The sequence below is a fragment of the Pituophis catenifer genome, unplaced genomic scaffold (assembly GCF_029215685.1).
Source record: "Pituophis catenifer annectens isolate HBS135680 unplaced genomic scaffold, rPitCat1.0.hap2 SCAF_3, whole genome shotgun sequence".
Lineage (NCBI taxonomy): Eukaryota > Metazoa > Chordata > Lepidosauria > Squamata > Colubridae > Pituophis > Pituophis catenifer.
Genome location: NW_027256883.1, coordinates 210,670,093 through 210,688,291, shown reverse-complemented (window position 1 = coordinate 210,688,291; position 18,199 = coordinate 210,670,093). Strand labels below are relative to the sequence as shown.

The 18,199-nt window shown below is 48.2% G+C and overlaps 2 protein-coding genes across 2 annotated transcripts; one reads left to right on the top strand and one right to left on the bottom strand.

Annotated features, from left to right (window-relative positions):
* Positions 1–418: 418 nt before the first annotated feature.
* On the bottom strand, positions 419–9,367 carry SOX18 (SRY-box transcription factor 18). The gene is made up of 2 exons (XM_070941816.1): positions 8,851–9,367; positions 419–2,135 (listed from the first exon to the last, which is right to left on the bottom strand). The coding sequence occupies exons 1-2, from the start codon at positions 9,365–9,367 to the stop codon at positions 1,258–1,260; spliced, it is 1,395 nt and encodes a 464-aa protein (XP_070797917.1). The 3' UTR covers positions 419–1,257.
* Positions 9,368–9,595: 228 nt separating this feature from the next.
* Positions 9,596–15,194, top strand: LOC139315109 (splicing regulatory glutamine/lysine-rich protein 1-like; the record flags this gene model as incomplete). The annotated part of the gene is made up of 4 exons (XM_070941130.1): positions 9,596–9,636; positions 9,797–9,896; positions 11,936–12,017; positions 14,926–15,194. Coding segments are annotated over exons 1-4 (492 nt in total), but the record flags the coding sequence as incomplete, so codon positions are not given.
* Between the last annotated feature and the right edge of the window lie 3,005 nt (positions 15,195–18,199).

Below are 18,199 nucleotides of genomic sequence, written 5' to 3'. Positions count from 1 at the left end.
GTTTTACCAAATTAGCAACTTCAGGGATTCACTTATGTAGCAAGAAAAGTTGTAAAATGTGGGCAAAACTCACTCAGCGAATTTCTCCCTTAGCAACTGAACTTTTGGGCTCCATCGTGGTCCTAAGTTGAGGACTACTGTAACGTAAAAAAGAGCAGGAGGCGGCTCCAATGTGAGCGAGCCGTACTGAGTTTGCTTTGATCTTTGCAGCCACTGTGGAAAGGAGACCAAGAGGAGACTGACATATTACATGGCAAGAAAGTTAGCTTGCCATCCATGATCTTATTGGAAGGCAATGGTGTGTAGAGCCTGGAATTACTACATATCACAATATTACTACATCTGTAGTTACTACAGATGCCAATATGAGGTCCATCTTTTGTTTCGAAGTCTCGAAGGTATTTAAAGGTTTGTAAAGTATGAGAAGGCCCTTCCTCTGCTTCTTTAGAGTTGAGCTCAAGCGGTTTTAAAACTGTGAGATATTTTCTGTACAAAATTTGTTCTGAGCTCCTTGTAGGAACTTTATTCCTCAGCTACTCAACAGGCAACTGAGCCCCGTCTCCTTCTCCACGGCTCAAAGCCTCACACCCACGCAAAGAGCAAACTCACCTTTTCCTCTTTGGAGTAAAGCATTAGCATCTCCATGGCCTGCTGCTTTGTGTCTTAACCACTTCCTACGGACACAGGTAATCCTCGATTTACAAACCACAATGGAGACCAAGATTTCCATTGTTGTTAAACAAGGCCGCGGTTAAGCGAGCGACACCCGATTTCAGGGCCTTTTTTTTTTTGCCCCAGCAGTTGTGAATCACTGCAGTTGTTAAGTGAATCGGATGGTCATTAAACAAATCCGACTTCCCCCATTGACTGTGTTGTCAGAAGCCAGCGGGAAAGGTTGCAAACGGTGGTCAGGTGAGACCCTGCAAACATCGTAAACACGTGCCACTTGCCAAGCGATTATGTGATGCTGGAAAGGTCATAAGTGCGAGGACCAGTCGCTTTTTTTTCAGTGCCGTTGGGACGGTCGCTAAATAAGTGGTTGTAACTCGAGGACTACTTATACACCTGCGTCCCAATCTCCTCTCCAATTAATACCGGGTTCACTGTCCTAGCTTTCCCCGAGGAATCCTGGGAAACCGAACGGGGACCGTCCGGAGCACGTCCCTCCCGCTCGAATTTCCCAGCATCCTTGAGAAGAGGAGACGACGGTTCCCCCGGCTTGTTGGGGTGCCCCAAACCTCTCCCTTAATGCAACGTTTACCCAGTGATACAGGCGCTGTAATAAACAGCGCTACTCGCATCGGACAAGGCTGAGATGAGGCTGTTGTCCTCACAGCTCCGGGGAGTCACTTTGGACATAGAAACATGGTAGGCGAAGCCGGAAGGATCCGGACGAGTCCTGCTCATATTCAAATACTGGTCAAACTCGTTGCGGTCCACTTCTGTCCACAGCTCGTTCGGGTTCAAGTGCTCCACGCCATCCAGTTGGTGCGATTCAGGAGGAGGAGAAAGCTGGCCCAGGTGGGCCGACAGCCCGTTGGGAGCTCCGGCGGCACAGATCTGGTTGTAGTACATCCCAGTCGGGTGGTGGGGAGTCCTCATGGCTTCGGCCAGGTGGGAGGGCGGGTTGGGGGGGTACCCCATGACCATGTTCCTCCCCAGGTTTTTTTCCGGGGAAAACTCCATCGGCGGTGGAGGAGGAGGAGGAGGGTGGTGATATCCGCGAAAGGACATCACGTTGCAGTCGTCCTGCATGTGCGGCGGGAAAAAGGCCGGCTCCGCCTGTTCTAGAACATCCAGAGGGGACATCTCCGGGGTCGGCAGGCCGTAGTTCTCCATCTCTGACCCCATCGAGCGCAGTTCTCGGAAGTGGTTCAGTGGTGGAGGCTGGGAGTGGCCGATACCGCCACCTCCGGCGGCACTGCGGTGGCCCATGGCAAAATTCTCGCCGCAGGGCTGGGGCAGGTTGTGAAGAAGGATGCTTGGTTCCATCCTCTTGATTTTCTTGGCCTGCTTCTTCCGGCGGGGTCGGTACTTGTAATTGGGGTGGTCCTGCAAATGCTGGATCCTGAGCATCTCGGCCTCCTCCACGAAGGGGCGCTTGTCGGTGGTGCTCAGAGCTTTCCACGCCTGGCCTGGGGGTCCAAAAGAGAAAAGAGAGGGCATGATAAAAGATACGACGAACAGTTGCAGGAATGGGGTAGGTCTAATTTAATGAAAAGAAGGACTAGGGGTGACATGATAGCAGTGGTCCAATATTTGAGGGGCTGCCCCAAAGAAGAGGGAGTCAAGCTATTCTCCAAAGCACCTGAAGGCAGGACAAGAAGCAATGGGTGGAAATTAATCAAGGAGAGAAGCAACTTAGAACTAAGGAGAAATTTCCTGACTCTGAGAACCACTAATAAATGAAATGCTTGCCTCCAGAAGTTGGAGGTGCGCCATCACCAGAGGTTTTCAAGAAGAGATTGGACAACCATTTGTCCGACATGGTATAAGGCCTCCTGCGTGACCGTTTCAAGTTACAACGGCACTGGAAAAAAGTAACTTGTGACCGTTTTTCACACTTAGCGACCGTCGCAGCATCCCCCTGATCATGTGAACAAAATTAGGCTGCTAGGCAACTGGCTGATACTTATGACGGTTATAGTGTCCTGTATTCATGTGATCCCCTTTTGCGACCTTCTGAAAAGCAAAGTCCACGGGGAAACCAGATTCACTTAATAGCCGCGTTACTCACTTAACTGCAGTGATTCACTTAACAACGGTGGCAAGAAAGGTCGTAAAATGGGGCAAAACTCACTTAACAAATGTTTCGCTTCGCCACAGAAATTTGGGGTTCAATTGTGGTCCATAAGTCGAGGACTATCTGTAATAGCAAAATGATTTTGCGAGCCTCTTAGCAACTACTCTATTCTACTCTGTTCTACTCTACTCTACTCTACTCTACTGTACTCTATTCTATTCTTCTTTCCAATATTTTGTTCTGTTCTGTTTTGTTCTGTTCTGGAGATCCTACCAATTCTCTTACAGATTGCAATCCGGTTCTAATTTAGATGCATGGAGTTCACTGTGATCCCTGAGCGTCTCCAACTGAATCTCTCTCTCTCTCCGTCTTTAAGGTACGATAATAGTTTGAGACCTGCACACAATTCCTAAGAACACTTGCTGCAACTTGAATTTAGATATGGAGATGTCTTTTAAAAGACCATCTGTTAGTTTTCCAATAAGGATGCATAAAGAGAGGCAGCTTGATCTAGCGGTTAAGGCACCAGACGAGAAAAAAAAAGGCAACAGTGAGTTCTAGTCCCATTTTAGGCATGGAAGCTGGCTGGATGACTTTGGCCCTCTCACCAAGAGACCGTGAGTTCTAGTCCCACCTTATGCATGCGAGCCAGTTAGGCGACTTTGGACCAACTGCCAGGAGACAGTGAGTTCTAGTTCTGCCTTAGGCAAGAGAGCTGGCTTGGATGACTATGGACCGGTCCTTCTTTCTCAGCCCAATCCATCTCAAGAATTGTTATTGTGGAGAAAATAGGAGGAGGAAGTTGTGCTGGATATGTCTGCCTTCTTGAGTTATTTGTAAAAAAAAATAAGACAGACTGGAAACAAATAAGTTAATTTTTTTTAAAAAAACCTGATGTCCTTATTCCATTATCCCAATATATTGGATTAAAAAAAAAATTTATGCTTGTATCACACAACCGTAACTTGTGAAGTCAGTCAGAGGGGTTAGCGGATTCTGGAACGGACAACTGATTTTTTAAAGGTGCACAACTTCCAAATTGTGACTCACTAACATCAAAGGGCGCGTTGTTTAGGGAACATTTTCCAGAAACTGTGAGACTGCAATTTGGACATTTTTCAAACCCTATAAGTGAGCCAAGTTCCACTTTAAAGAGAGAGAGAGGGAAAAAAAATAAGATACTTGACAGCGAGTTAATTTCACTACAATGCTTCACTACAAGCATTTAAAGAACAAGAAATGGCTCGGAGACAATAAACATTGGAGCGTAAAAATATTTCTTTGTTAAAAAAAAAAAGCTCTTAAATTCATTTTCCATATTGCCTTGCTTAATAGCGAAAGCCAAATTACGTTGTCTAAAGTGGCTACAATGCAGATCCTGTTTAGAAATGGCGCTTTCCCATAATCGGTTCCATAAAGAGAGAGTGGAAGAAAAGGGATGAAAACATGGATAAAATTATTTATAGCATGGGGAACGGAGAATATGTGCACCCTGGATTGTCCAAGAACACTGAATCATGGGTGATTTCGCTGCTCTTCACACTGAGATATTAAACTATGAAACTCATGGCCACAAGATAGTTAACAGCCAGCCACCTGGAAGAAGTAAAACCCAGGAGGATCCAGCTATCAAGAGCTATTAATAATTTTGGTGATCTTTCTATGATCTCCTGCAGTCTCAAAAGACACCTTAAGGGCAGGAAAAGAAAAATAGATCTATCTATCTATCTATCTATCTATCTATCTATCTATCTATCTATCTATCTATCTAATAATGATCCTTATTTCTTTGAAAAAGTCATTTTGATTAAATTTGATTAAATAAATTTTCTAGGACAGGAAGAAAAATTCTATTTTTCTTCGAAAGCGCAAATATAGTCCATTTGTTGAAGACTGGGAGAAATGATACCCAATCCAGAATGGAGCCTATAAACAGATAAATAATAGAATTGTTGATATTCAGGCAGTATCAACATTTAATAAATTATGGTTCGGCACTCAGTCAATCAGATGTTTAGACTGGTTTGGCCTTTTTACCCTCCAATTGAGTCCTTCCCAAGGACAGGTAGAAGTTCTGTTTGAGGGTGTTAAATAATAATAATAATAATAATAATAATAATAATAATAATAATACGACAATACCTTAACAGTTCCTAGGTCCTTGGTTAGGACTCGAGCTGCTGAGCTATTAACCAGCCTCAAAGGCTGTGAATCTCACTAAAGATTACATAATAATAATAATAATAATAATAATAATAATAATAATAATACATCAAGAAATTACAGCTTCTTGCAATAACACCAGCGGAACTGCAAAAAACTGCGCTACTCAGAACATCGTACATCTTAAGAAGGTACTTGGTTGATACCTAGGACGCTGGCAGTATCAACCATTAGCACCAGTCAATCATATTTGTGACACATTTTTAAATGTTCAGTTGACTGAGTTTCATGTTTAATGAATAAAAGAGATTATTATTGCTGCTGCTGCTGCTGCTGTTGTTGTTGTTGTTGTTGTTGTTATTATTATTATTATTATTATTACCGTGTTTCCCCGAAAATAAGACCCTGTCTTATATTTTTTTTGAACCCTGAAATAAGTGCTTGGCCTTATTGCCATGCACTCAAAAGCCCGATTGGGCTTATTATCAGGGGATGTCTTATTTTGGGGGAAACAGGCTATTATTATTATTATTACATATAAATAGTCTCAATCAATAGACAATTCAATACTGTTTTAACTCACACTATGCTTAACCTGGCCAGTTAAAGACCTTTTCGCTGTAATTATTTGAACATACAAAGCTTGATTAGACTTAACCTCACCACGTATTTCCCGGCTGTGGCTTAATGTGTTATATGAAATCTCCCTGCTTGGTTAGTTTATGATCCAATATGCTGTGTGAACACGGAGCGTAGGTTTAACCAGTACCCGGGTTAAGAGCATTGTGTGAACACAGCAACTGTTTTGCCTCCAGATACGAAACACTCCTGAGCACCAAAGCAAGGCTTCCATAATTTTCCCTCAAGACACAAATATTAGAGTACTGATGATGTTATCTAGTTGGGTAATGAGACGTCTGCAAGAAATCAAGCTCAGAGAGCATCACAGGACCTCTCATTTCAACCCTGAGCTACAAATATTCTCCTTTATTGGTACTTGAATCCTAATTATTTGCTACTTTATTAAGCATCAAATATTTGGCCACTGTTTCCAGATGTGCTGGTTCATAGGGTTGGAAATCACCTTAGCAGTCATCTAATCACCCCAATAATGCAGTTATTTTTTTTTTTAAAACATCCAATGGATTTTGGATGTTTAAAATCATTCAAAAGGTCAATTAAAGTAGACCTCAGAGGTTTAAAATCTCTTCTGTCCGGTCTCAATTGATTCCCTAAATTATTATAAGAAGGATGCAAAATGTTCCTAAATAGATTGAGCTCAGAATAATAAAATGCTGGGATGTGATTGGGCTCCATCTACACCCAGATCTGATCTTGCTCGCATCCTGGATCAGACTCAGCCGGGATAAAATTCCTCCGTTAATCAGAAATGCTGGGTTAACCCTAAGTGGCAGAGGGTGGGTCTAGATGACCTTCAGGGTTATTTCCATATTTCCCATTCTGTACTCCTACAAACACACTTAATTAAAAGTTGGGGAAATCAGCCCAAATCGTCTCCTTTGGGCAAAGCTTCTGAAGCTTGGCAACTTTTAAGACTTGCGGACTCCCCCCCAAACTCCCAAATTCCTGCAGCCAATTTGTGTTCCCCCTTAAGCACGCTAACACACCCACCCCTCCATTCTTGGGATCCCGCCAATGTGGTTAGCAAGCGAAGTGGGCTTTTTAAAGATAGACCAAGGGACTCAGAAGACCACAACTCAGCTCCCCTTGGGATGAACCCCAGAATTGCACGCCCTCCCTCGGAATTTTCGCCCTCTTGGATTTTCGGAACCTGGTGGCCGGGAGTTCCACAGAGGCTTGTTTGCAAGGTGTCAGAGACAAATCGGGCTCTCTGTGTGTGAGGGGGGAGGTAGTAGGAAGATATGTGTGTGTGTGTGTGTGTGTGTGTGTGTATAACAAGGGAATGGGGAGCCTCAGCTGGATACATTTAACATTTAACAGTCTTGGAAGGGACCTTGGAGGTCATTTAGTCCAACCCGCTGCTCACGCCGACCTTGCTGATCGACAAGCTCAGTGTCTTAGCCACTGAGCCACCTCTGTTTTTGTGTGTGTGTGTGTGTGTGTCCGCGTGCCCGCTTTCTTTTTTAATTTATATGCCGCCGGCTTACAATGCGCTAAGCAACAGCCTTCATACTTTTGTATATTTATACAAAGTCAGCTTATTTCCCTCACAAACCGGGTCCTCATTTTACCTACCTTAGAAAGGATGGAAGGCTGAGTCAACCTTGAGCCTGGTGAGATTCGAACTTACAGTAATTGCAGACAGCTGGTGTTAATCACAATGCTATCAGTCTGCTGAGCCACCAGGCCCCTTGTGGGAGAAACCCATCTGAGGATGTGTATATGTGTGAATATATCAAGGGAAGGAGTGGGAAGGGGAGTCCCCACGTCTCTCTCTGTATCTAGCACAGAGGCCTTCAAATTTGGCCGCTTTAAAACTTGTGGACTTCAACTCCCAGAATTCTCTAGCTAGCAGCTGGCTGGAGAATTCTGGGAGTTGAAGTCCACAAGTCTTAAAGCGGCCAAGTTTGAAGGCCTCTGATCTAGTGTCTATATAGTATCTCTCTCTCTCTGTGGAGTGTGGAAGTGGGGAGTCCGGTCTGTGTGTGTCCCATTTGTGTGTGTGTGTCAATACGTGTGTGCCAAGAGGGCAGTTGGAAGAAGACCCCCCACCCCCCGACGGTGTCCCGTGAGTGTGTGCCTGCGTGTTTGTATGTCGGGGAGGAGTGGGGAATCCGGTCTGTCTCGTCTGTATGTGTGTGCGTCTAACAAGCGGGGAAGTGGGTTTCCTCAGAACCCTCGACGCTGTCCCGCGACGTGTGTGCCTGCGTGTTTGGGTGTCACGGGGGGGGGGGAGAGTCCGGTCTGTGGGTACGTACACACGCGCGTGTCAATGTGCCAAGAGGGCCGCGAGAAGAGGACCTCCCGTGAGCGCCTGCCTGCTTGTTCGCGTGTCACAGGGGGAGTGGGGACTGGGAAGAAGACCCTCCGACGCCGTCCCGCGAGTGCGTGTCGTCCCGCGAGTGCGTGTGTGCCTGTTTGTGTGTCACGGGAGGAGTGGGGAGTCCGGTCTCTCTGTGTGTGCATGCGTGTAACAAATGGGGAGTGGGAAGAGGGCGCCCTGACGCCATCCCGCGATTGTGTGTATGCCTGTGTGCTTGGGAGTCACGGGAGGATGGGGGAATCCGGTCTGTGTGTGTGTGTGTGCGTGCGCGTGTCAATGCGTGTGTGCCAAGAGGGCCGCGGGAAGAGGACCTCCCGTGACCGCCTGCCTGCGTGTTCGCGGGTCATGAGGGAGGGAGGGGGAAGAGACCCCCCCCCGACTCCATCCCGCGAGTGCGTGTGTGCCTGCGTGTTCGGTGTCGCGGGAGGAATGGGGAATCCGGTCTGTGTGTGTGTGTGTGTGTGTGCGCACGCGTGTAACAAACGGGCAGTGGGAAGAGGACGCCCCGACGCCATCCCGCGATTGCGTGTGTGCCTGCGTGTTTGTGTGTCCCGGGGGTGTGTGTGTGGAGTGGGGAGCCCGGTCTGTGTGCGCGTGTGTGCCAAGAGGGCCGCGGGAAGAGGACCTCCCGTGAGCGCCTGCCTGCGTGTTCGCGGGTCACGGGGGTGAGGGGAAAGTGGGAAGAGTTCCCTCCGACACCGTCCCGCGAGTGCGTGTTTGGGTGTCACGGGAGGAGTGGGGAGTCCGGTCTCTGTGTGTGTGTGTGTGTGCATGTAACAAACGGGCAGTAGGAAGAAGACCCCCGACGCCGTCCCGCGAGTGCGTGTGTGCCTGCGTGTTTGTGTGTGTGTGGAGTGGGGAGCAACGCGCGCGTGTGCCAAGAGGGCCGCGGGAAGAGGACTCCCTGCGTGTTCGCGTGTCACGGGTGGAGGGAGGAAGGGAGTGGGGCAAGGGACCCCCGTCGCCCGCCCGCCCTTACCGAGCATCTTGCTGAGCACGGCGTTGTGCAGGTCCGGGTTCTGCTGGGCCAGCCGCTTCCTCTCGTCCTTGGCCCAGACCATGAAGGCGTTCATCGGGCGGCGGATGCGCGAATCCTCGCCGGTGCCTCCGCCGCCGCCGCCGCTGCTCTTGCCCGGGACGCCTCCGTAGCCATAGCCGGCAGAGGTTGCTGCCGCTGCCGCCGCGGCGTCGTCGGGGCTGGGCGCGGGGCTGCCGGGCGCCGCCGAGGAAGAGGAGGCGGAGGCGGCGGCGGGAGCCAAGAGGGCTGAGCCTCCGGGCTGAGCGGCGCCGGGGCAGAATCCGAAGCCGGCTTCGGGGCTTGGCGATCGGCTGGGGGCGACGGGCCGGCTGTGGCGCGGCGGCGTCGGGTAAGCGAGCCCCGGATCAGGCGCGGCTGGGGCGGCGGTGGCTGCGGCAGCCGCGACGGCTCCCCATGAAAAGTCGCCTCGGGCTTGCGGGATCTCCTCTGCACGGAAAGGGCGCTCAGATCTATTCATTCCAGCTGGACGGAGCTCTGGGGGTCGAGCCGCGAGGCCGAGCCGAGAGGCGGGAAAACCGGCGGGGCGGACGGACGGACGGACGAGCCGGGAGAAGAGCGAGCGAGCGAGAGAGCGGCTGGGCGATCGGAGGCGATCGGGCGGGCGGTGGGCGCGGTCCCTTCTCTGGGCGGAGAGGGGGAGGCGGTTCTGTCCTCCGGCCGAAGGGAGGACCAGCGGGCTGGAAGGATGCTGGCCGTCGAGGGGCCACATTATAAAGGCTTCGGGCGGCGGGGGAGGGGGGGGGAAGAGGGGGCGGGGCGGGGGAGGAGGGAGGAGAAACGGGGAGGGGGCCGCGCAGAAGAGGAGGAGGTGTGGGGGGGGGGGCTAGAGGGGGCGTCCGGGATTGGAAAAGCGCTCCGGCTCTGTTTCCTTTTGTTTTTTTCCAAGGAAATGGGCGGGGCGGGGTGGGAAACGGCCTCTCTTCCTCGGCTCGACCCCCCCCTCCTTTCGTCGGCTGCTGTGGCGGCGGCAGAAGCGGCTCAAATCCGCTGGTAGCGAGCGCGGGAGGGGAGGGGGGCCCCGAGAGCAGCCTGCGAGATCGCGCCTGGACGCCGTGGCTGGACAGCTGCTTGGGTGTGTGTGTGGGGGGGTTGCTTTAAAGAGCGTCAGGGAGGGGGGCGCGAAGTGTCTTCCTTCCTTCCTTCTTTCCTTCCTTCTCCTCTCCTTCCTTCCTTCTTTCCTTCCTTCCTTCCTACCTACCTACCTTCTCCTCTCTTTCCTTCCTTCTTTCCTTCCTTCCTTCCTACCTACCTACCTTCTCCTCTCTTTCCTTCCTTCTTTCCTTCCTTCCTTCCTACCTACCTACCTTCTCCTCTCCTTCCTTCCTTCTTTCCTTCCTTCCTTCCTACCTACCTACCTTCTCCTCTCTTTCCTTCCTTCTTTCCTTCCTTCCTTCCTACCGTCTCCTCTCTTTCTTTCCTTCTTTCCTTCCTTCCTTCCTACCTACCTACCTACCTACCTTCTCCTCTCCTTCCTTCCTTCTTTCCTTCCTTCCTTCCTACCTACCTACCTTCTCCTCTCCTTCCTTCCTTCTTTCCTTCCTTCCTTCCTACCTACCTACCTTCTCCTCTCCTTCCTTCCTTCTTTCCTTCCTTCCTTCCTACCGTCTCCTCTCTTTCTTTCCTTCTTTCCTTCCTTCCTTCCTACCTACCTACCTACCTACCTTCTCCTCTCTTTCCTTCCTTCTTTCCTTCCTTCCTTCCTACCGTCTCCTCTCTTTCTTTCCTTCTTTCCTTCCTTCCTTCCTTCCTACCTACCTACCTACCTACCTTCTCCTCTCCTTCCTTCCTACCTTCCTACCTTCTCCTCTCTTTCTTTCCTTCTTTCCTTCCTTCTTTCCTACCTACCTACCTTCTCCTCTCTTTCCTTCCTTCTTTCCTTCCTTCCTTCCTACCGTCTCCTCTCTTTCTTTCCTTCTTTCCTTCCTTCCTTCCTTCCTACCTACCTACCTTCTCCTCTCTTTCTTTCCTTCCTTCCTACCTTCTCCTCTCTTTCTTTCCTTCTTTCCTTCCTTCCTTCCTACCTACCTACCTACCTTCTCCTCTCCTTCCTTCCTACCTTCTCCTCTCTTTCTTTCCTTTTCCTTCCTTCTTTCCTACCTACCTACCTTCTCCTCTCTTTCCTTCCTTCTTTCCTTCCTTCCTTCCTTCCTACCGTCTCCTCTCTTTCTTTCCTTCTTTCCTTCCTTCCTTCCTTCCTACCTACCTACCTTCTTCTCTCCTTCCTTCCTTCCTACCTTCCTACCTACCTTCTCCTTCCTTCCTTCTTTCCTACCTACCTACCTACCTACCTTCTCCTCTCCTTCCTTCCTACCTACCTTCTCCTTCCTTCCTTCCTTCCTACCTACCTACCTTCTCCTCTCTTTCCTTCCTTCCTTTTTTGCTTCCTTCCTTCCACATCAAAATTAGCCTTTCTTTCTTTTTCTTTCTTTCTTTCTTTCTTTCTTTCTTTCTTTCTTTCTTTCTTTCTTTCTTTCTTCCTTCCTTCCTTCCTTCCTTCCTTCCTTTCTTTCTTTCTTTCTTTCTCTCTCTCTCTCTCTCTCTCTTTCCTTCCTTCCTTCCTTCCTTCTTCCCATTTCCTTGCTTCCTACTTACCTTCACCTCTCTTTCCTTCCTTCCTTTTTTTGCTTGCTTCTTTCCACATCAAAATCACCTCCCTCCCTGCCTCCCTGCCTTCCTTCCTTTTTCTCCTTCCTTTTTTCTTTTTTCTTTCTCCCTCTTTTTCTCTCCCTTCCTTTTATCCATCGATCCATCCAAATCATCTTCCTTCCTTCCTCCCTCCCTCCCTCCCTTCCTTCCTCTCTCATTCTTCTTTTCCCTTTCCCCCTGCCAACATTTTCTAAGCAAGCTTTGCTATCCCTTTCCTGCCAGCCGCTCCACTTTCTTCCCTCCGAAACCTAAAGAAATGAGCGAAACCTTTTTCGGAGGCTGCCTTGCAGTGGCATTGTTGGGAATGCTTTTTTTTTTTTTTGAAAGGGGATGTTTGCGCTGGGCAGGGGGTTGGATTCGAAGCCCCTTAGGGAGAAAGAAGGAAAAAGAGAAAAGAAAAGAAAAGAAGAAAACCAGCAGAGGGAGAGGAGGGGCGGGGGGTGTCCCAGTTTGCACATTTGGTGGAGGAGCGATTTGAAAGAAAAATTGTCCTGTGGAAGATTTCATGGGTGGTAAACTGGTGGAGTTGATTGCCATGAGATTGTGATGATCACGGAGTTGGGGTGCCTGCCAAAGGGGGCTGCGGATATTCATGGAGGGCTCTTGTTTATTTATTTATTTATTTATTTATTTATTTATTTATTTATTTATTTATTTATTTATTTATTTATTTATTTATTTATTTATTTATTTATTTATTTATTTATTTATTTATTTATTTATTTATTTATTGGTTTGATTTATATGCCACCTTTCTCCAGAGACTCAGGGCGGCTTACAATGCATTAAGCAATAGCCTTCATACTTTTGTATATACCTGCTTAGTAGGGCTTTCGGGCCCCCCTAAGTGGTGTTCTTTTTTATACAAAGTCAGCTTATTGCCCCCACAATCCAGGTCCTCATTTTACCTACCTCGAAAGGATGGAAGGCTGAGTCAACCTTGAGCCGGGTGAGATTTGAACTTGCAGTAATTGCAGGCAGCTGGTGCTACTTAACAGCACTTTAGTCTGCTGCGCCACCAAGGCTCTTTTCTTGGTCCTGGAGATGCAACATTTCCTCGAGACTGGAAGTTTTTAAGAAAAGACTGGACAACCGTTCTCCTGAAATGGTAGAGGGCTTCCTGCTTAAGCAGGGGGTTGGACTAGAAGACCTCTAAGGTCCCTTCCGTTATTCTATTCTGTTCTGAATAGGTGTGGGGTTGTGACTGATGGGAGAACCAAAATACTGAACTGAGATAGTCCTTGACCGATCTCCCTGTTAGTCAGTCGGTCTCTAACTCTTGTTTGACTTCTGATCTTTAAGAAGCCCCCAAAACTTCCTCTCCAGCAATCAACGCAAGATAAGCAGGGATTAACCCCAGAGAAACAAGCAGTAAACATCAGCCTAATCAAGGAGCTGCCAAGGAGAAAGCCACACCCTCATCAAAATGGGCAGGAGAAGCTACTGTATACACAGGTCGTCCTCGACTTACAACTACATTTCGTGACCGTTCAAAGTTACAATGGCACTGGAAAAAAAATGACTTGTTTTTTTCACACAACCGTTGCAGGGTCTCCGTGGTCACATGATCAAACATTCAGATATTGGCAATGGGTTCATATTTATGACGGTTGCAGGGTCCCGGGGTCATGTGATCAATTTTTGCAACCTTCTGACGAGCAAACTCAATGGGGAAAGCAAGATTCACTTAACAACCATGTTACTAACTTAATAACTGCAGCGATTCACTTAATAACGGCAAGAATAGTCATAAAATGGAGCACAACTTAACACCAGCTGTCTGCAATTACTGTATGTCGAATCTCACCAGGCTCAAGGTTGACTCAGCCTTCCATCCTTTCTAAGGTAGGTAAATTGAGGACCCAGTTTGTGGGGGCAATAAGCTGACTTTGTATAAATATATAAAAGTATGAAGGCTATTGCTTAACGCATTGTAAGCTGCCCTGAGTCTCCGGAGAAGGACTGCATATAAATCAAATTTAAAAAAAAACAACTCACTGAAATGTTTCATTCAACAACTATCTCACTTAGCCACATAAATTTTGGGCTCCATTGTGGTCGTAACTCGAAGACTAACTGTAAACAGAAAGCAAACCCTACTCCCTTCTACCACTGATGACATTAACTAGTTGGGTAATGAAACGTCTCAAGTAAACAACCCAGTCCAGAGAGTACCAAGGACTACAAAGCCCCCTGTGACTGTACAAGTAGTCCTTGACTTATGACCACAACTGAGCCCCAAATTTCTGTTGCTAAGTGAGACAGTTCTTAAATGAGCTTTGCCCGCTGCAGCGGTTATAAGTATGAAAAATAGTCATGTCCCTTTTTTAGTGTGGTTGTAACTTGGAACAATAGGGATGCGGTGGCTCAGTGGCTAAGACACTGATCTTGTCAATCAAAAGGTTGACAGCTCAGCGGTTCGAATCCCTAGTGCCGCGTAACGGGGTGAGTTCCTGTGACTTGTCCCAGCTTCTGCCAACCTAGCAGTTCGAAAACACGTAAAAAATGCAAGTAGAAAAATAGGGACCACCTTTGGTGGGAAGGTAACAGCGTTCCGTGCGCCTTTGGCGTTGAGTCATGCCGGCCACATGACCACGGAGACGTCTTCGGACAGCGCTGGCTCTTTGGCTTTGAAACGGAGATGAGCAGCGCCCCCTAGAGTCAGGAACGACTAGCACATATGTGCGAGGGGAACCTTTACCTTTTTAACTTGGAACAGTGACTCAAAGAATGGTTGTAAGCCAAGGATTACCTGTATGTGTTGGCACAAGCAAGGCATGATTTGGGTTAACCTTGGTTAGGTAGTGGGTGGCTTAGCATGGGGCAGAAATCCAGAGAATGTATAGGGCAGGAATTGCGTCTGTGAACACAGCCTCTCGTGATTTCGGTCCGGGCACCACCTCTCAGCCTTTCCTACCGTGCAGAGTTGTTGTGATGGCACACCATGAAATCTATATATGTGCTGCCTGGAAGCAAAGTGGACCGTCCTTCTATAATTTGGGAAGCAGAAATCCAGTTATCATCATCATCATCCCCATCATCGCTGGTGCCACCCCAAAGTTCTTGGAGACGACAATGACGCTTTCTATTCTTTTGCAGTTCAAAGACCTTGTCAGCAATTGAATTCAGATGGGGCTGGGAGCCTGGGCAGAGCCAGGGGGTGGGGGCCTCCAGGCCTGTGGGGGGAGGGCTCCTATGGGTTCAAAGGGTTGGGATTGTCTCTTACATGCAAACTCTCTTCTCTTCCCAGGATTGAAACCTGGAGGACTTCTCTGTTGTTTGGGGACAAATGTAACCTGCCGGCCGAGGCTGCTGTACCAGGAGTTTCAATTTCTTTCCATGAATGAGATCTCAAATTGTCTGGGGAAGAAGAAGACTTCAGGTTGAGCAGCCCTTGGCTTGGCAACAAAGGATGGATGGCTGCTTCAGGAGAAAGAAAGAAAGAAAGAAAGAAAGAAAGAAAGAAAGAAAGAAAAAGAAAGAAAGAAAGAAAGAAAGAAAGAAAGAAAGAAAGAAAGAAAGAAGGAAGGAAGGAAGAAAGAGAAAGAAAGAAAGAAAAGAGAGAACAAGAAAAAGGGAGGGAGAAGGAGAGAAAGAAAGAAAGGGAGGGGGGAGAAACGGAAAAAAGAAAGAGAGAAAGAGAAAGAAATAGGGAGGGAGAAGGAGAGAAAGAAAAAGAAAGGGAGGGAGGGAGAAAGGGAAAGGAAAGAAAGAAAAGGAGAAAGAAAGAGAAAAAATACGGGAGGGAGGGAGAAGGAGAGACAAAAAGAAAGGGAGGGAGAAAGAAAGAAAGAAAGAAAAAGCGGGAGGGAGGGAGAAAGAAAGGGAGGGAGGCAGAAAGAGAAAGGAGGGAGGAAAGGCATGCAGGAAGGAAGGGAAGGAAAAGGAAAGTAAGGAAAGGGGGGAGAAAAGGGAGAGAAAAGGAAGGAAAGGGAAGGAAGGAAGTGAAAAGGAAAGTCAGTGAAGTAAGGAGGGAGGGAAGGAAGGAAGGAAAAAGGAAATGAAGGAAATAAGGAAGCAAAGGAAAAGGAAAGAAAAGGAAAGGAGGGGAAAAAAGGGAGAGGAAAGGAAGTGAAAAAGGAAGGAAAGAAAGAAAGAAAGAAAGAAAGAAAGAAAGAAAGAAAGAAAGAAAGAAAGAAAGAAAGAAAGAAGTCCAAAACTCTAGCAAGGAGCCACCAATGCCTTCTTAAGGTCAGGACAAGACCATGTGGAGGGAGGGACGTTCTGTGCGGACAGAGCAACCCACAGTGGACAAATTCCATCCATGTGTTGATGCCCCACATGTGTGCCAGGGTTGCCCCATATGCGCTCATGCGCTGAACTGCATGAACGTCTGACGGAAATCACAACCCCCTGCAGATCTAATGGGATGGGGGAGAAACTATTGGGGAGAGAGAGTCCCGCCCGTCCACTGACCCCCGGCCACATAGGACTTTAAGGGTCTTCAGTTTTACTTCAGTCCTCGAGTTACAACCCTTCATTTAGCGACCGTTTGAAGTCATAAAGGAACTGGCACCTACGACCATCCCAGCATTTCCACAGCCACATCAACAGAATTTGGGCCCTTGGCAATCAGCATGTAGGGGTTGTGCTTCAGTTCATTTAGTGACCGTTCGAAGTTACGACGACACTGAAAAAAAGGGACTTATGAGCATTTTTCACACTTCACAACGGTGGCAAGAAAGGTCGTAAAAATGGAACAAAACCCACTTAACAACCGTCTCGCTTAGCAACATAAATTTTGGGGCTCAATTGTGGTCATACGTCAAAGACTAGTTGTACAACCACAGGGGGCATTAGAGCCCTTGGGGCTCTCTGAGCTGGGTTGTTTTCTTACAGACGTTTTATTACCCAACTAGGTGACCTCATCAGCTCTAGAAGGGAATGGGGTTCGCTCTCTTTTTATTGTAGTCCTAAGTCGAGGACTACCTGCATGTACACCCGTTGCAGCCTGGGCCATTTGAAATCTTCCCAGCTGGCTTCCAGCCTGCGGTTGGGGACCTATTGTGGAAAGCTCTAAAACAATAAAAAATGGATCTGTCGATTACAAAGGAAGACGGAATAGATCCCTCCGCTCCAGATCACGTCACTACTGTCCTGAGACAAAAAAACAGATCCCAGCCAGTGTTCTCCATTGTGTATCAGCACCAGGATTTTATTTATTTGTGTCCCACCTTTATTATTGTTTTCACCAATAAGGTGGGGAGCCCATCCAACTAGAGGTGGTATTAAGCAGGTTCAGGCTGATTTGGACCGGTTTGCCCGAACTGGTAGCATCCATCCAGATGTAATGCCATCCTATTTAGCCATGTTTTCGAGGCCGGATAGATGCGCGGAAGGTGCGCACGCACCAGTAGTAACAATATGTGAAATCCATCCCTGTATCCAACCCACCTTCCTCCTCCTATTTTCTCCACCGTGACGACTCTCCCCCTGTAAGAGATGGACAAAGAGAAAGGGATTGGCCCCAAGTCACCCAGCCAGCTTATGGTGGAACTAGAACTCACTGTCTCCCGGCAATTGATCCAAAGTCACTCAGCCAGCTTTCATGCCTAAGGCAGGACTAGAACTCACAGTCTCCTGGTGATTGACCCAAAGTCACCCAGGTGATTTTCATGCTTAAGGTGGAACTGGAACTCACTGTCTCCCGGTGATTGATCCAAAGTCATTCAGCCAGCTTTCATGCCTAAGGCAGGACTAGAATTCACAGTCTCCTGGTGATTGGACCAAAGTCACCCAGGTGGCTTTCATGCCTAAGGCGGGACTAGAATTCACAGTCTCCTGGTGATTGGACCAAAGTCACCCAGGTGGCTTTCATGCCTAAGGCGGGACTAGAATTCACAGTCTCCTGGTGATTGGACAAAGTCACCCAGGTGGCTTTCATGCCTAAGGCGGGACTAGAATTCACAGTCTCCTGGTGATTGGACAAAGTCACCCAGGTGGCTTTCATGCCTAAGGCGGGACTAGAATTCACAGTCTCCTGGTGATTGGACAAAGTCATCCAGGTGGCTTTCATGCCTAAGGCGGGACTAGAATTCACAGTCTCCTGGTGATTGGACCAAAGTCACCCAGGTGGCTTTCATGCCTAAGGCGGGACTAGAATTCACAGTCTCCTGGTGATTGGACCAAAGTCACCCAGGTGGCTTTCATGCCTAAGGCGGGACTAGAATTCACAGTCTCCTGGTGATTGGACAAAGTCACCCAGGTGGCTTTCATGCCTAAGGCGGGACTAGAATTCACAGTCTCCTGGTGATTGGACCAAAGTCACCCAGGTGGCTTTCATGCCTAAGGCGGGACTAGAATTCACAGTCTCCTGGTGATTGGACCAAAGTCACCCAGGTGGCTTTCATGCCTAAGGCGGGACTAGAATTCACAGTCTCCTGGTGATTGGACAAAGTCACCCAGGTGGCTTTCATGCCTAAGGCGGGACTAGAATTCACAGTCTCCTGGTGATTGGACAAAGTCACCCAGGTGGCTTTCATGCCTAAGGCGGGACTAGAATTCACAGTCTCCTGGTGATTGGACAAAGTCATCCAGGTGGCTTTCATGCCTAAGGCGGGACTAGAATTCACAGTCTCCTGGTGATTGGACCAAAGTCACCCAGGTGGCTTTCATGCCTAAGGCGGGACTAGAATTCACAGTC